The sequence below is a fragment of the Panthera pardus genome, unplaced genomic scaffold, assembly GCF_024362965.1.
Source record: "Panthera pardus isolate Hobbes unplaced genomic scaffold, ASM2436296v1 HiC_scaffold_25, whole genome shotgun sequence".
NCBI lineage: Eukaryota > Metazoa > Chordata > Mammalia > Carnivora > Felidae > Panthera > Panthera pardus.
This window is the reverse complement of record NW_026526821.1, coordinates 55,394,297-55,409,567: the sequence shown is the minus strand read 5'-3', so window position 1 is coordinate 55,409,567 and position 15,271 is coordinate 55,394,297. Positions and strand designations below refer to the sequence as shown.

Sequence of the window (15,271 nt, the reverse complement as noted above, 5' to 3'; positions counted from 1 at the left end):
TTTACAACCTTGCTCTAAAGTAAGGTGAGGTCAGATACTGAATCGGGCAATATTTTTCCTCTTGTATTTTCAGTATTTAACTTAGGTTGAATACTTAGCACAAAAAATATGTGCACTGTCATATATCCTGCCTGCATATAAAGACATTTTTTCCACCGAAGAAAACTAGGACTTTCATTACATCTGTTGGCCACCTCTGGAGGGTTCCCCTCACCCCCCTCCTGAAGTAGGAAATATCACTGAGCTTCTTTAGCAACATAGGCTGCAGTTCTCAGAATAGGCGAAATGTTGCAAGACATTGTTGCAGGTTACAGATTTAGAGGGGGAAAAAAAAGACCTATATTTAAGCCTCCCTCCACCTCCAGTCCCGCTGGGGAACAGGAATGCCTTGGCTTGGGCCACCTTTGCAAAAACAGTTAACAACCCCCACCCCGGCATAAAGTCGTGTATTTATTCCTTCACCTCTTAGACGCTTTACACCGGTTGGCTTGAAAAATGAAAAACAACCCTGGTTGTACCCGATTGAGAAACCAAGAGGAAGTCTATTATTTCAAGACCGTTTTCTCTTCCCGTGCAAGGTACACGGAGGCCCAGTGGTGTCGGTCGGTGGGAGGCGCCGAGCGAAGCCAAGGACCACAGGGGAGGAAGGGAATGGTGCTCCGAAATGATGCGCACGGTAGCAGCGGGGCACGGGGGCTCTCAGTCTAACGATCGGGAAAATGACGCAGCTCCAGGCCGATCCCAGAGCCTTCAGCTCCGTTCGTACATTTGTGCAACTCTTGCGGCGAACGGGAAAGCTGCACCGGCAGGTACTTTAGGGCCGGGCACGATGTGGAGATTTAACAAGGATCCTGAAGCTGGAGGCACACAATGACTGCCACTGAAGAGGAGCTGCCTGTGCAGCATCCCCTTGACATCTGCCTCATTTCAATAATTTCCAGCCATTGAACCTCTGTCTGAATGAGCATTAAGGAAACAGAGGCATGTTTGGATACTAATTTGAGCCTCTCTCGGGTTTGAGTTTTATGCTGATGCCTGTGGCTCAGTTGACGGTGTTGATGTCTGCGGCTTTCCGTCCGTAAGACCGGACACATCCCCACCGAGTCTATCAAGGAGACGGAAAGCCCTGGTGTGTGTCCCCCTCTCCCTACTGTGGACAGTTAGCATCCGTTGAGCGGTGCAGACGCCTCGACCGTGAAAAGCTGAGCGGAGACCGAGAGCCTCGTTTCATATGAGGCTGGGTAAAGGTCATCTGAAGTCCTTCCCCGGTGAGCTAATGCCCTTCGGTTGTGACCACCCCGGATTTGAAACCGTGACCTACCGCTTTGCCCCACGCAACAGACGAGTGCTCTGAAACGGACTTGCCATAAGACATCATGGGCCGCTCTAAGTTGTCCGGGAGGACAGGCATGTGTCCTGCAGGTGAGACCCATCTGGCCATCCAACAGCTTTGCCAGTGCTTTGGGGGGGAGATGTCGTGGGAGAAGGGCCGTTGGGAGTGAATCGGATGTGTCTGCCAGGTGAGGACTCTTAACACCTGCTTTTGTGTGGTCTCTCCTTCCATGCTCCATCCTTTGTCTCAGCGTGGTCGGTCCATTCAGAAGAATCTTGAATGTTCACATGCCTCGTGACTTACGAATGCATATTCACCGACGTCAGAGATCGGGACGTGTGCTTCCTGAGCTTATTACTGTAACAAGTTTCTCCCATGCTACTGGGCAGATTCTCCGTGTCTCCTCGTCCAGACTACTGACTCAGTTTAAGATTACATCCTTTTCTCCTTTGCTTTTATTGCATTTGCCCTGTAAAACTCATTCCCTTCGCCTCATAGGACACCTAGAGACACCAGGGGCATTCCAAGACTGGGCATGAGGTACGTCTGATGCTGTTTCTTTAACACAACTCTGTCTCTCTCTGATCTGTGAAACTCCTTAGCATCCTGTCAGGGTTATTGGGACCCAGGGACAGAGGGCAGGAGCCTGCCTACGTATTAATTGTCTGACATTGGATGATTTTTTTCTCTCAAGCGCATTCAGGCTGCTACCTCTGCAGTATGGTTCTCAGTGCCTCGCTGCATCGCTGAGAAAGGAAATGGTAAATTAAGTAGATTTTGAAATTGCCCATTGAACTCACATCATTAAATAATTCTATAAGAAATTCATAAGCAGAGACAAGTAGGAAGATTAAAATGCTATAAATTATGTATGTGGGGTGGTGGGGTGGGATATACATTTATTTTGCCCTTTGTTCTGGCCACAAAGCACCCACGGCTAGGCATGGTTCTGCCCACGGCTTCACAAGAAGCACCTGAAAGGAAGCATGACCCCTGAGTGCCCCCAAAAGGGGGATGATTGTAACAACATTTAACCCATCTCTAGGAACTGACTCAACACCTCTGCATCACTCAAGTTACACTTTGTCCCAGTGAGACATTAAAGGTTGTGTTTTTCCCTCTTAAGTTGCCCTTTTAGGTGCTTTGCCCTCCTCGATCCTATCCTATCCAGCAGCGAGGAAGTAGGGAAGGGACACTGCTTATCTTACGTTTAAGGCATTTTCCTCTCGTTCACCCCAAAATGCCGAGAAACTTCCGAACACACCTGGTCATTGGTCGTTGTCCTCTTTCACTATTCTTAGTCGTTCCGTCCGATCACTTTGAGAAGTGTTCTTGCTAGTTATCCTCAGTGACTCTGTTTCTACCTGGTCTGTAAATACAGACAAGGACACTTGGATTTTCAAACCACCATACGTCAGTACCTAAAACAATGCCTGGTCCCAAAGCAGTGCTCTGGTTATCCACAGCCATGTCAAATCTCTCCAAAATGTAGTTGTTGTTGAAAACAACAACAATTATCTTATGATCTCTCACTGGCTCTGTGGGTCAGGAGTCCGGGAGCTTTAATTCCTGACCTACAGTTTCAATGGTTCTGCCTCAACGTCTCCCATGCAGGTGCAGGAGGCCTAACCACCAGGGATGGACTTTCTGGGCATCTTTACCTCTTACATGGAGAGGTCTCAGGGCCTCTCAGTGTGGCATCTCTTTATCTGGCTAGTTGAGCTTCCTCACAGCATGGCTGCCTTGGGACAAGAAGATGACTCATGAGAACTGAAAGCTTCAAGACTCAGCATTCCAACAGAAAGGCAGAAGCTATGAAGACTTTTCCAACCGAGACACCGGAGTCACACAGCACCATTTCCACGGCATTCTCTTATTTACAAGTGAATCCCAAGCATATCCAGATTCTGGGAGAGGGGAATAAGACACTACTTCCTATTGGGAGTGTGGCACAGTTCTAGAAGAGCATTGGGTAATGGCTATACTTGGATAGTATAATCTACCACAGAGAGTGCTGCCCAAGCATTGTTTGTGAAACAAGTAAATAAATAGTTCTTAATGACTTCTCAGTCCTTCCTTCTAAGGATTTCCTCTGACCTCAAGTTTCAAAAGGACTGTATTTCCCTCCCAATATTTCAAGATCTCCACTAGAAACTGCATGCTGTCCTGTCAGCAAATGGCCCTCTCTATGCTGCCAATTCAGCTCCTATAGATTATCTTTACAAAACACTGGTTCTCAATCTTGTCTTCCCCTCTATGTGCTTTCTCCATCCAACATCTCTATATTGTGTAGAGCTTGGGTTTCTGCCATTCGTCTTAAGGAAGAGTCTAGAAAATCCAACACACCCCCTCACCTCAGCAATATAATCCAGTCCACTCACACCCTAATGAAAATCACTTAAATGTTTTATAAATTTCCTCTTTGTTCATAATTTTCAGACTTCTCTTTGCATGTTTGGCCCCTGCCAAGGCATCTAGTTTGGCATCTCTGTTTATGTTTCCAGAAGCTAACTAGACACAATTAATTAATTCAAATTTAGCATATCCACACTGACCTGCGTTCTGTGTTAGCTTCTCTTCTTTATCGACTTCTCAAGGAACACGGCTCTGAGTAAGAATTGTTCGATTTCTTGTATACTCAAGTGTGTAGCAACATTATTCACAACAGCCGAAAACTGGAAGTGACCCAAGTGCCCATCGATGAATGGACCAACAAAATGTGGTACGTATATACATACAATGGAATTTTCTTGAGTCTTAAAAAGGAAGGAAACTCCAACGTCTACGATATGGATGAAGCATGAGGACATTATGCTAAGTGAAATAAGCTAGTCACAAAAGGGCAAAGACTGCATAATTTCACTTACAGGAGGTTCCTAAAAGTAGTCAAGCTCATGGAGACAGAAAGGAGAATGGTGAGTGCCAGAGGCTAGGGGAGAGGGCAACAGGGAGTTAGTGTTTAATGGGGCCAGAGTTTCAGTTGTGCAAGACGAAAGAGTTCAAGAGATGGACAGTGATGATGGTTTCACAGCAATGTAAATGTGCTCAATACCAGGGAACTGTGCGCTGAACAATAGGACAGAATATTGTATGTTACGGGTAACCCCCTCATAACTTAAAAAATATTTGTAAAGACTTGTTCAATTGCTTTTACATTTTCTTGGGCAAGATTTGTAAAGCATAACCTTGTCTCGGCTTCTGCTTCTGGGAGAAAACACTGAGGCTCCTTGCCTCTCTGTTTCAGGTCCATTTTGTTAAAAAATCACCTGTTCTAAAAGAGGAACTGGTTTATTTTTTATAAAGTATTTTTAAAGTTTATTTTTAAGTTCTTTGATTTATTTTGAGAGAGAAAGAGGGTGCGAGCAGGGGAAGGGCAGAGAGAGAGGGAGAGAGGGAATCCAAAGCAGGTTCCAACCCAACCAAAGCAGGTTAGAACCCGACACGGAGCCTAACCTCCACAACCCATGAGATCATGACCTGAGCTGAAATCCAGAGTCGGATGCTTAGCTGACTGGGCCACCCAGGCGCCCCAAGGAACCTGTCTATTTAACAAAAGTGTTTTCTGAAAGCATGATGGGTAATCTTCAGCACCCTTAGATAAGGATGTGGATGCAAGTGATCTACCTATGAGTAATCGAGGAAGAACTGGGAGGATTGTGGGAAGTGACGGAAGGTAATACAAAGCACCCTGATGCGCAGGAGAATGCTAGAGGCATCTGAACTCCGATAGCTGAAGATCTCTGGCAGCCTATGTAGCCTCGGATTTATCCCTTTTTACCTCTCTGGTCCTTAATGCTGTTGCTAACATTGGAAGGGTTTCAAGCCCCAGTTGGGTCTCTGCTCTCCCATCACTTATGTTAACAACTTCCTTTATTAAACACCCTCTGTTTGAAATACCTGCGATGAGACCAGCTCAGTTAGTGCCTGCCGCTTCTCCACAGACATGCTGATCCTGATATTATCAACCCACGGAACAGTGACGGGGTCCATCTCTCTCCAGACATCATATAACATGAAAGAATAAAGTTACTTCGTCTGCTTCATTTATTCAATCTGCTGTGATGAGAATGTTATTTTACTCCTAAAGAATCCAAAAGGTCATCTAAACAAAGTTAGTCTAAAATGTGTACTGTACTTCAACTAATCAGTTCTCTCCATTTATTTATTATTTATCTGTTTATTTTTAGCAACATAGTAATAGACTGTTCATTCACTGGACTATTTGCTTCCTAGTGTGTCATATATTGTCCATGGTGAAGTCGAGACTAAGAGAAAGATAGACATCCAAAGAGTTTATTTCTGTTTCCAGTTCTTTTTGAAACACACTGAACTGTTCTGTTCCATCTAACCTTATACTCTCTTGGACCCAGGACATGTTCTTCTTGTGACCAATCCCTGGAGCACCAGAGCCAACCCAAAGCCACACAAATACATCTAAGGCTTATATCACATTGACTAACATTCCATTGGCCAATGCAAGTCACGTGGCCACATCCAACATGAATGGGGCTAGGAAGGGCTCATGCCCCCAGTAGGGGAGGAAAAAGAATGCTGAAAAATAATTGTCACACGTTAACATACATCAGAATTCCCTGGAGGGTTTGTTAAACTGGATCGCCGGGCCCCATCAATGGAGTTTCTGATTTGGTAGGTCTGGTGTGGCACCTGATAATTTGCATTTCTAACGAGTTCTCTGGTGATGCTGATGCTGCTTGTCCACAGCCTACACTTTGAGAATCACTGATCTAAACTATCACAGTTGGTATCTAACAATGCCAGGCAATGTCTAAAAGAAAGGGGGGATGGGAGAGTATAAAGTGCACAGGAATGAAAACCAGAAATTGTTAAAGCCCTGGGAATAGTCTCTATGAGAAAATGCAAAAGAATCTTGGTTTAATTAGCCTAAAGAAGGGCAACTAAAAGGGAACTTTATAACACTCTTCAGGTATGCATTGAGATACGAGCAGCTGTTTTTCCGAGGACAGGATGAGAATTACAGGGCACCAGGGGAGATTCAAGGTGGCCATGAGCAAAACTGCCCATCTGCAAGGCTGTAGACATGACATGTATACTAAGGACTCTTAGAAAATCAGAATTAGATCATTTAAAACATGAATCTCTTCTATAATTATTTGACTTTTGTCCCACACGGGAGCAAAATTAGAATTGTCTGCAAGAGTCACTTTGGCCCTATAATTCGGATATCAGGATGAGAGAAAGAACAATAAGGAAGGAGACAGAGGTAGCCCTCCAGAGGGAAGAATGCCTTCTTCGCTTATAAGTGCATTGAAAGATGCCACCGATAGATTTTTCGTAACGGCAAATGTTTCAGAATTTTGCTGTCGCCCCTAACATACAGTGAGTCTCATTCTAGGAAGAAAACGGCCTTTGGGAGGAAACTGAAAAAAGCAATAATTATGGAAGTCAGAAGATGTGGCTGCACACTTACATTCTGCCATGTTTTGTCGCTTGATTAAACTTTCTGGATTTCAGGTTTCTTGTCTGTAAAATGCGGATAAAGATATCGAGAACACTGGGGAGTTGCAAGGATCCGAAGAAAGAAACTACATTGCAAACCATAAGGCGGTATTAGAATGGTGGTTTGGGGGGGATCTAGTGTTGGTAGGGGCATGGTCTATATTTTGGGTCTCAGGCAACGTAAGTTCAGTCAATTGACTTCTGTTAAGACACATTGCGAACATCAGTTCGTACAAGATCCTTCTCTTGCTTTATCCTTTTCCCTTTAACCCTATTCTCAACCTTCTTCTCCTCCCCACCCCCACCCCACACTCGGTATATATCCCCGATATGCATAAATCTTTGAAATACAGTGTCTTCACTGACGTGTGTGTGATATTGTGCTTTAGATCTCATTCTGTGTTTTACTCGACACGATGTTTTTTTTCCAGTCTCTCCATTTAACATTATGTACCTCAAGTGACTACTATACCTGTAATTCTTTTTTTAATTAGATTCTTGACATAGGTAATAAACTTTTTATTTTGTCAATTAAGGATATAGGACAAACAAATGCCTACCAGCTACTCTTCTTATCATTTCATCAAAAAAAAAAAAAAAGGCATTGCAACATCAAAAAAATTCTAAAGGATAGACTCTCAAGCTAAAGAATAGCTTTTATGTTGAATACATTTAGATCATCTAGATCCTCTTTTGCTTGTGGACCAGTGAAACTTTATCATGGGCCAGGAACAGGAAAGTGCTGGAGCTCGGCAACAATTGGCTGTAACTTATGTTTTTTTTTTTAATTTTATAAGTTTATTTATTTAGTTTGAGAGAGACAGAGAGAAAGAGAGAGGGAAGGGCAGGAAGAGAGGGAAAGAGAGTGAGAGAGAGAATCCCAAGCAGGCTTCGCGCTGTCAGCGTGGAGCCCAATGCAGGGCTCAAACCCACGAACCATGAGATCATGACCTGGGCCGAAATCGAGTTGGACGCTTGAGCGACTGAGCTGCCCAGGCATTACTTGGCTGTAACTTTCAATTGTGTAGTAATGGTGTAGACTTTGAAGGCCCAGAGCTGGCTTCGTGGGCAAGTGCAAAGGCCCTACACTTAGAGGGGCCTTGTGCTTGGTTGAATGCCCTCTTGTCACCATAATAATTAAGAATTCTTAAATTCTTAATAATTTATAAACATAAGTCTTCGCATTTTCTTTTTTTTAATGTTTATTTATTTTTGAGAGAGACAGAGACAGAACGCGAGTGGGTTAGGGGCAGAGAGAGAGGGAGACGCAGAACCCGAAGCAGGCTCCAGGCTCCGAGCTGTCAGCACAGAGCCCGACGCGGGGCTCGAACTCACGAGCTGTGAGATCATGACCTGAGCCAAAGTCGGACGCCCAACCGCCTGAGCCACCCAGGCGCCCCAAGTCTTTGCAGTTTCATTTCGCTCTGGGCCTCGGTGCCGTGTGGGTCAGGCGGCCTCTGTCACGACCACTTACCACTGCCACTGGAGCACACACACAGCTCCAGTAGATCGCGGGGACACAAATGGAAGTTGCCGTGTTCCAATAAAACTTTATTTAGAAAGGAGCAAGTTGGAATTGGCCCATGGGCCACAGTTTGCTGACCCCTGGCTTAGAGCATAGACTGCGGAGTAGGCCAGCCGGTCTAGGTTCAAATCTTGACGTTGAACGTACAACCCTGGGTCCTCGCTTAAATTTTTTCCTAATGCTACTTGCTGCCATTGGTAAAAAGCACAGTAGTAACCCGGCTGTCTTACACGGCTGCTGCCAGGATCGGAAGAGATGATATACACAAGGGGCTCAGTACCCTCCAGGTACAGATTTGCTGGAAGCAAAACTATTCCCATTTCCATTCTTATTCTTATTTTCCTCTAGCAAGGCCTCTCGCCCGCGTTCTTTGCATATTCCACCTCTTCAACCCCCTGGGAATTTTTCAGACTATGTATCAGAGGAAAGTGGGAGACCACGGATTAGTTCCCCTCTTCCTCCTTTTCAAAGTAAGCCTTTTTTTTTTTTTTTTTTTTTTTGCTAAAGTGAGCAACCAAGCAATCGTTTTCCATAAACCATAACACAGCCAGCAAGCCGTTCCTCCTAACTCATCCTGGGTTCCAGAGTTTTAGTCGTCAAGGTATGAATGAACTCTCATCAAATTCCCCCCACTGCTCACTGGTAGGAGGCACAAAAACTCATACATTCTACAGGCAATATAGTTGCTTCTGTAACTCACCGGTACCTCCAACGTCAGGCCATTGGACGTCCACGTATGTTTCCCATGTTCCCATGGCCTCAACCTGTCTGTCATTAAAAATAATAGGACAGGGGCGCCTGGGTGGCTCCGTCAGTTGAGCGTCCGACTTCGGCTCAGGTCATGATCCCACAGCTCCTGATTTCGAGCTCCGTGTCGGGCTCTGTGCTGACAGCTCAGAGCCTGGAGCCTGCTTCATATTCTGGGTCTCCCTCCCTCTCTCTGCCCTCTCCCACTCATGCTGTCTCTCTCTGTCTCTCAAAAATAAATAAACATTAAAAAAAATTTAATAAAATAAAAAATAAAAAAATAATAATAATAGGACAAGTGACTCCTTACCTAGTGTTAGCTTTATGGTAAATTCATTTTTCCCCTTTCGTCTCTTTATTGATTTAAGTCCTCAGATCATAGGCTTTGCATCACAGATACCTCTGAGGTCTAAAGAAAACTATCAATATTCTACAAAGGAAAAAATATACACTTACACACACACACACACACACACACACACACACACACACACACACAACATTCCAGGAGCTTATGGATCCCCTGAGGCCTGAGGCACAACCACTAAACACATCTATCTATGAGAACAGGTTAGTAATTCCTACCAGACTTTCAAAAACTTTACTTTTTAAGATATCAGAATCATCAGCCCATCTATTCTGACCAGAGCAACCTGGAAGCAGAGGTACATTTGTAAAAGTATGAATTAGCTAATGTGAATTCCTAGAATCTTCAAGTCCTGTTAGGACACAGGATGATGAATGAATGCCTCCCAGAAAAGAAGCACTTCAGCCATCCATTAGGATAGCTTTGCGTTTCCACAGTGATGAGACCTGTATGGATGGTTCTTCCGGTTCCTTTCAGGGTAGTGAGTTTTGCTTCAGAAAATGTGATTGATGTGGCTGGGCCGCCATGCACACATCATTAGTTTGTGGCGGGTAAGCTCAGATGGTTGGACCTTCGTGCTAATGAGGCGAAGGTTAGGGGTTCAGTGCCCATGTGGGCCACTTAGCTTTTGTCTCATTCACGTCCCCAGACTACTCCCAACGCAGACCACCTGTCTTGAAAATGTATGTCTACGGTCAAAAGGAGGAGCCACGTAAAAGGGTCCGGAAAGATTGCTGCGAATCTATCATTACTCTTGGAAATCCACCCTTCTATGAGTTCCTGGTGGTTTATGAGGAAACTCACCGTTAGTTAAGAAGGACAGCAAGCATAATACCCAAGACATGCATGGCCTGTGGGTTTTGTGAACAACTGGTTAAATTACCACTGAATCTTACATCCTTGGAAAATATGTAATTGAATGAGAATATGGTGGTGAGGTGCCCTTCACTTTAAGTAAACTAAATGTAAATATTTACTTAGGTATAAAAGGGTAAGCATTCACTTTCCAGAAAATTCCTTGCACAAAAAGCAAGCACAGACGTTCTCGACTTATTTAATTGGCAGACCCTCAACGAACAGTTATTGAAATAATAGCTACATTGAACCAAACTTCTCAGTCTCATATTTCTTTTCTAGGACAAAGCATATGTTTGTGTCCAAACTGGTCTTACTCACTTTGGGCAAAGGGCCTAAGATCCAACACAAGCCAAAGATCAGGAAAAGATCTTCGGGCCCTCCCTGACCCCAGACTTTTCTTCCCCTGGACCTCCATGAAATCAAATGGTGTTGTTTGAGATCCTTTGCAGCTGTCACATCTGTCCCTCCCTGACTCTCATGACCATCACTTCAGCTCATACCCCGGTTCTTTCCTCATCAAATGGCTAGAGCACACAGCTAACCAGTCTTTCATTTTTCCCCGACACTGAGGACAAATTATTGGAGTTAGCTACAGAGTACAACTGCTTGGTTCAAAACCCAAACCTACCATGTACTATTATGTAACTTTTAACCTGTGCCATAGATTTGGGGGATTCTTTTTTTCTTTCTTTGTTTCTCTGTTTTTACTTACGCATCGAGGAGAATAAAAACTGGTCCATGGAAGTTTTGTGATGGTACAAACCAGTTAATTTATAAAATGCTTTTCTTTTCTTTTTAATGTTTATGTATTTTGGAGAGAGAGAGAGAGAGAGAGAGACACGGAGCACGAGCAGGGGAAGGGCAGAGAGAGAGGGAGACACAGAATCCAAAGCAGGGCTCCAGGCTCCGAGTTGTCAGCACAGAGCCCGACGCGGGGCTCGAACCCACAAACGATGAGATCATGATCTGAGCTGAAGTTGGCTAACCGACTGAACCACAGCCAGGTGGCCCTAAAATGCTTTTCAACAGGGGTGTCTGGCTGTTTCAGTCAGTAGAACATGAGACTCTTGATCTCGGAGTCGTGAGCTGGAGCCCCATGTTGGGTGTAGAGATTACTTAAGCAAATAAGATGTTTAAAAAATCCTTTCCAACAATTTCCTGGAATATAGTTGCGTGTAATAAGTGCTATCATTATTATTATTATTATTATTATTACCAGCACTACTATTATTAATCACCATCATCATTTCTATACCTATAGCGTGGGCTCTGTGGGCAGACTATTTAGGTTTAAATACTACTGCCAAACTTCCTAATCTTCCTAATCAAGTTACTTTGGGCAAGTTTATATATCCTCTCGTTGCCTTTCCCCATCAGCAAAAAAGGTTTACTCACATGGAGTTAACAACAGTATCCTCATAATAGGATTGGTGAAGACTAAATCAGATATGCCACAAAGTGCTTAGGACGATGCCTGGCATACTGTAAAGGTTTGCTTGCTACGTGTGGACAAGGGCATAATTTCCGAATCATTGAAAAGCAACACCCATTCCCTGCTTAAGTCATGTCAGAGTTCCTCATCAAATAAAGACATCCTTCCCAACTTTTTGGAAAATCAGACACTTTTTAATATTAAAAAAAATTCAATGACCATCACACAGCAACTCTAAATACTCTAAATATCTGTAGGAGACTTTGGCAATATACCGCACCCTGCTGATTTGGACAGGTGACGTGATGTGATCGGGTCCCCCTCTGACATGAACATATAAATATGTTGGAAAAGATATACTACGTTCTAATACATAAGCAAACTCAAAAGAACAAAAGGAACTTTCCAAGGATGAGGGACTGAGCCCTCAATGCAAAGCTAGAACAGACCCCATCACGGCTTGCTGGAGTATATTTCCCAATATAGACCCCCGGGTTTGAGACTGGGACTTTAACACCCAAGTGGAACAGGTGAGGAAACCTTTCACCTGCACAAGGTAGAGAGCCAGAATCAGCCATTTTGTTAAAGCCTGGAGTTGTGAAGGGTCACCTCAGCCACAAAATGAAGAAGTAAAACTCCATTCACTAACCTAGAGAAACAGCAATGCCACTTTCCATCTGCTTCCAGCTATGGGAGAGAAAAACTCTCCTGCAAGAAATTAAGACCTCAGGCTTGTGCCATGAGTATATGTGGGGGCCAAATTTATATCATTATCCATGTGCTGTGGAAAAACCACACTGAGAAACTTATATGAAAATTTTATGCATAATATCAAATACCAAGAAACCTGAAGAAGAAGAAAAAAAAAGAACATCTCTGTAGGGAACATTACACAATCCAGAAGGCATGTGGGCCCCCCCACACACATATACACACACTCTCAGAAAAAAATCACAAAAGAAAAGAAATATTACATAAAATGCTTAAATGGCAAGATTCAACAACATGCTAGCTCCAAGAGACACATTTTAGCCTTAAAGTAGAGTGAAACTGAGTGAAGGGATGGGAAAAGACACTTCAAACAATGGTCACTGAAAAAAAGGGGTTTAGCTGTCAGAAAAAATAGACTTTAAACTAAAAATGGTAAAAGACAAAGAAGGCTATGAAATAATGAGAAAGGGGTCAATATATCAAGAAGATATAATGATTGTAAATATCTATGCACCCAACACTGGAGGACCTAATTATACAAAGCAAAAAGTAACAGAGCTAAAAGGAGAAATAAACATACAATAATAGTTAGAGACTTTCATACTCCACTCTCAACACTGGATAGATCATCCAGACAGAGAATCAACAAAGCAACAGTGTATTTAAATAACACTATAGACCAAATGAACCTAACAGCCATATATAGAACGTCTTATACAACAACAGCAGAATACACATTCTTCTCAAGTGCACGAGCAACATCTTCTACGATAAACCATATGCTAGGGCACAAAACAAGTCTTAGCAAATTCAAGAAGACTGAAATCATACAGGGTATCTTCTCTGGCACAATGGCGTGAAACTAGAAACCAATAACAAGAGGAAAACTGGAAAACACACAAACACATGCAAATTCAACAACATTCTCCTGATCAACCAATGACTCGAAGAAGAAATTAAAGAGGAAACTAAAAAGTTACTTGAGGCAAATGAAGATGGAAACACAACATGGCGGAGCTTGTGGGATGCAGCAAAAGCAGTTCCAAGGGGGAAGTTCATAGCAGCAAACACATTAAGAAGCAAGAAAGATCCCGAATAAACTCAGTGCCTTAAGGAATTAGAAAAAGAAGAACAAATAAAGACCAAAGTGAACAGAAGAAAGGAAATAATAATAGAGTAATAATAATAATAATAATAGAATTATTATATTCTTTTCTATAGAATATAATTCTATATCTATATCTATAATTCTATTATTATATAGAATGTATATTCTATATAAAATATATTATATATAAATTATATATAAATTATATATATTTATATATGTAATTATATATATTTATATATTATATATTATATATATCAATATATCAATATATAAAATATAAATATATATAATATATATTATATATATATCTATAATTCTATTATTATAGAATTATTCTATAATTCTATTATAGAATTATATTATTATATAATTATATAATAATAATAATAGAATTAATTATATTAGTTAAAAGAATGAAAAATAAAGAAATAAATATCTCAATAGACACAGAAAAATCATTCAGCACAATTCAACGTCCATTCATGATAAAAAATGCAACAAAATAGGCACAGAAAGAATATATCTCAACACAACGAAGCTATATATGACAAGCATACAGCTAATTTCATAATAAATGGTGAAAGGATAAAGTCTTTTTCTCTACCATCAGGAGCAAGATAAGGGTGCCCACTCTTACTGCCACTATTCACCAGAGTACAAGAAGCCCTAGACAGAGCAATGAGGCAAGAAAAAAATAAAGGTATCAGAATTGGAAAGGAAGAAGTAAAATGGTCTCTATTTGCAGATGACGTGATTTTATATATAGAAAATCCTAAAGACTCAACAAAACAGTTGTTAGACCTAATCAGTGAATTCTGTGACGTTACAGGATACAAAATTAACACACAAAAATCAGTAGCTTTCTTATACAATAATAATAAAATTTCTGAAAAAATGATCCCATTTACAAAAGATCAAAAACAATATAGTAATTAGGAATAAATGTAACTAAGGAGGTGAAAGGACTCTATTCTGAAAACTAAGATTTTGATGAAAAAAATTGAAGACCAAATAAATGGAAAGGTATTCCATGTTCACGGATTGCAATAATGAATAATGTTAAAATGTCAATATACTGAAAGCCATCTACAGATTCAGTGCAATCTCAAGACTCTAATGGCATGAAAAATGCAATTCTAAAATTTGTATGGAACCACAAAAGATCCCAAATAGTGGAGAAAATCCTGAGAAAGCAAAACAAAGCAGGAAGTGTCACACTTCCTGACTTCAAGTTATCTGTAAAGCTACGGTTATAGAAAACAGTATGATACTGGCTTAAAAACAGAACAATAGACCAATGGAACACAGTCAAGAGCCCAGAAATAAACTCAATCCTATACAGTCAAGTAATATTTGACAAGAGAACCAAGAAAACTCAATGAAGAAAAGTCTCCAAAAAATGGTGCTGGGAACATTGGGCATTCACATGTAAAACAATGAAACTGGACCAAATCTTACACCACTCATAAAAATTAACTCAAAATGGATTAAAGACTTCAATGTAAACTGAAACCAAAAACTCCTAGAACAAAACTCCTTGACATGGATTTTCGTAACGATGTTGGGGATATGACACCTAACACACAAGCAACAAAATCAATAAACAAGTGGGACTACATTAAATTAAAAACGTCTGCACAAGGAAACCACCGACAAAGTGAAGAGACAACTTCTGGAATGGGAAAAAAATATTTACAAAAAAAATTTAC

The 15,271-nt window shown here is 41.7% G+C and overlaps 1 protein-coding gene across 1 annotated transcript in view; it reads left to right on the top strand.

Annotated features, from left to right (window-relative positions):
• Nucleotides 1-399: 399 nt before the first annotated feature.
• The window catches only part of LOC109254551 (uncharacterized), a 31,372-nt gene continuing 16,500 nt past the window's right edge, over nucleotides 400-15,271 (top strand). Inside the window, exon 1 of the mRNA XM_019428499.2 lies at nucleotides 400-1,422. Within this exon, the coding sequence (XP_019284044.2) occupies nucleotides 1,377-1,422 (46 nt within the window). The 5' untranslated portion in view covers nucleotides 400-1,376. The remainder of the gene's footprint in view (nucleotides 1,423-15,271) is intronic.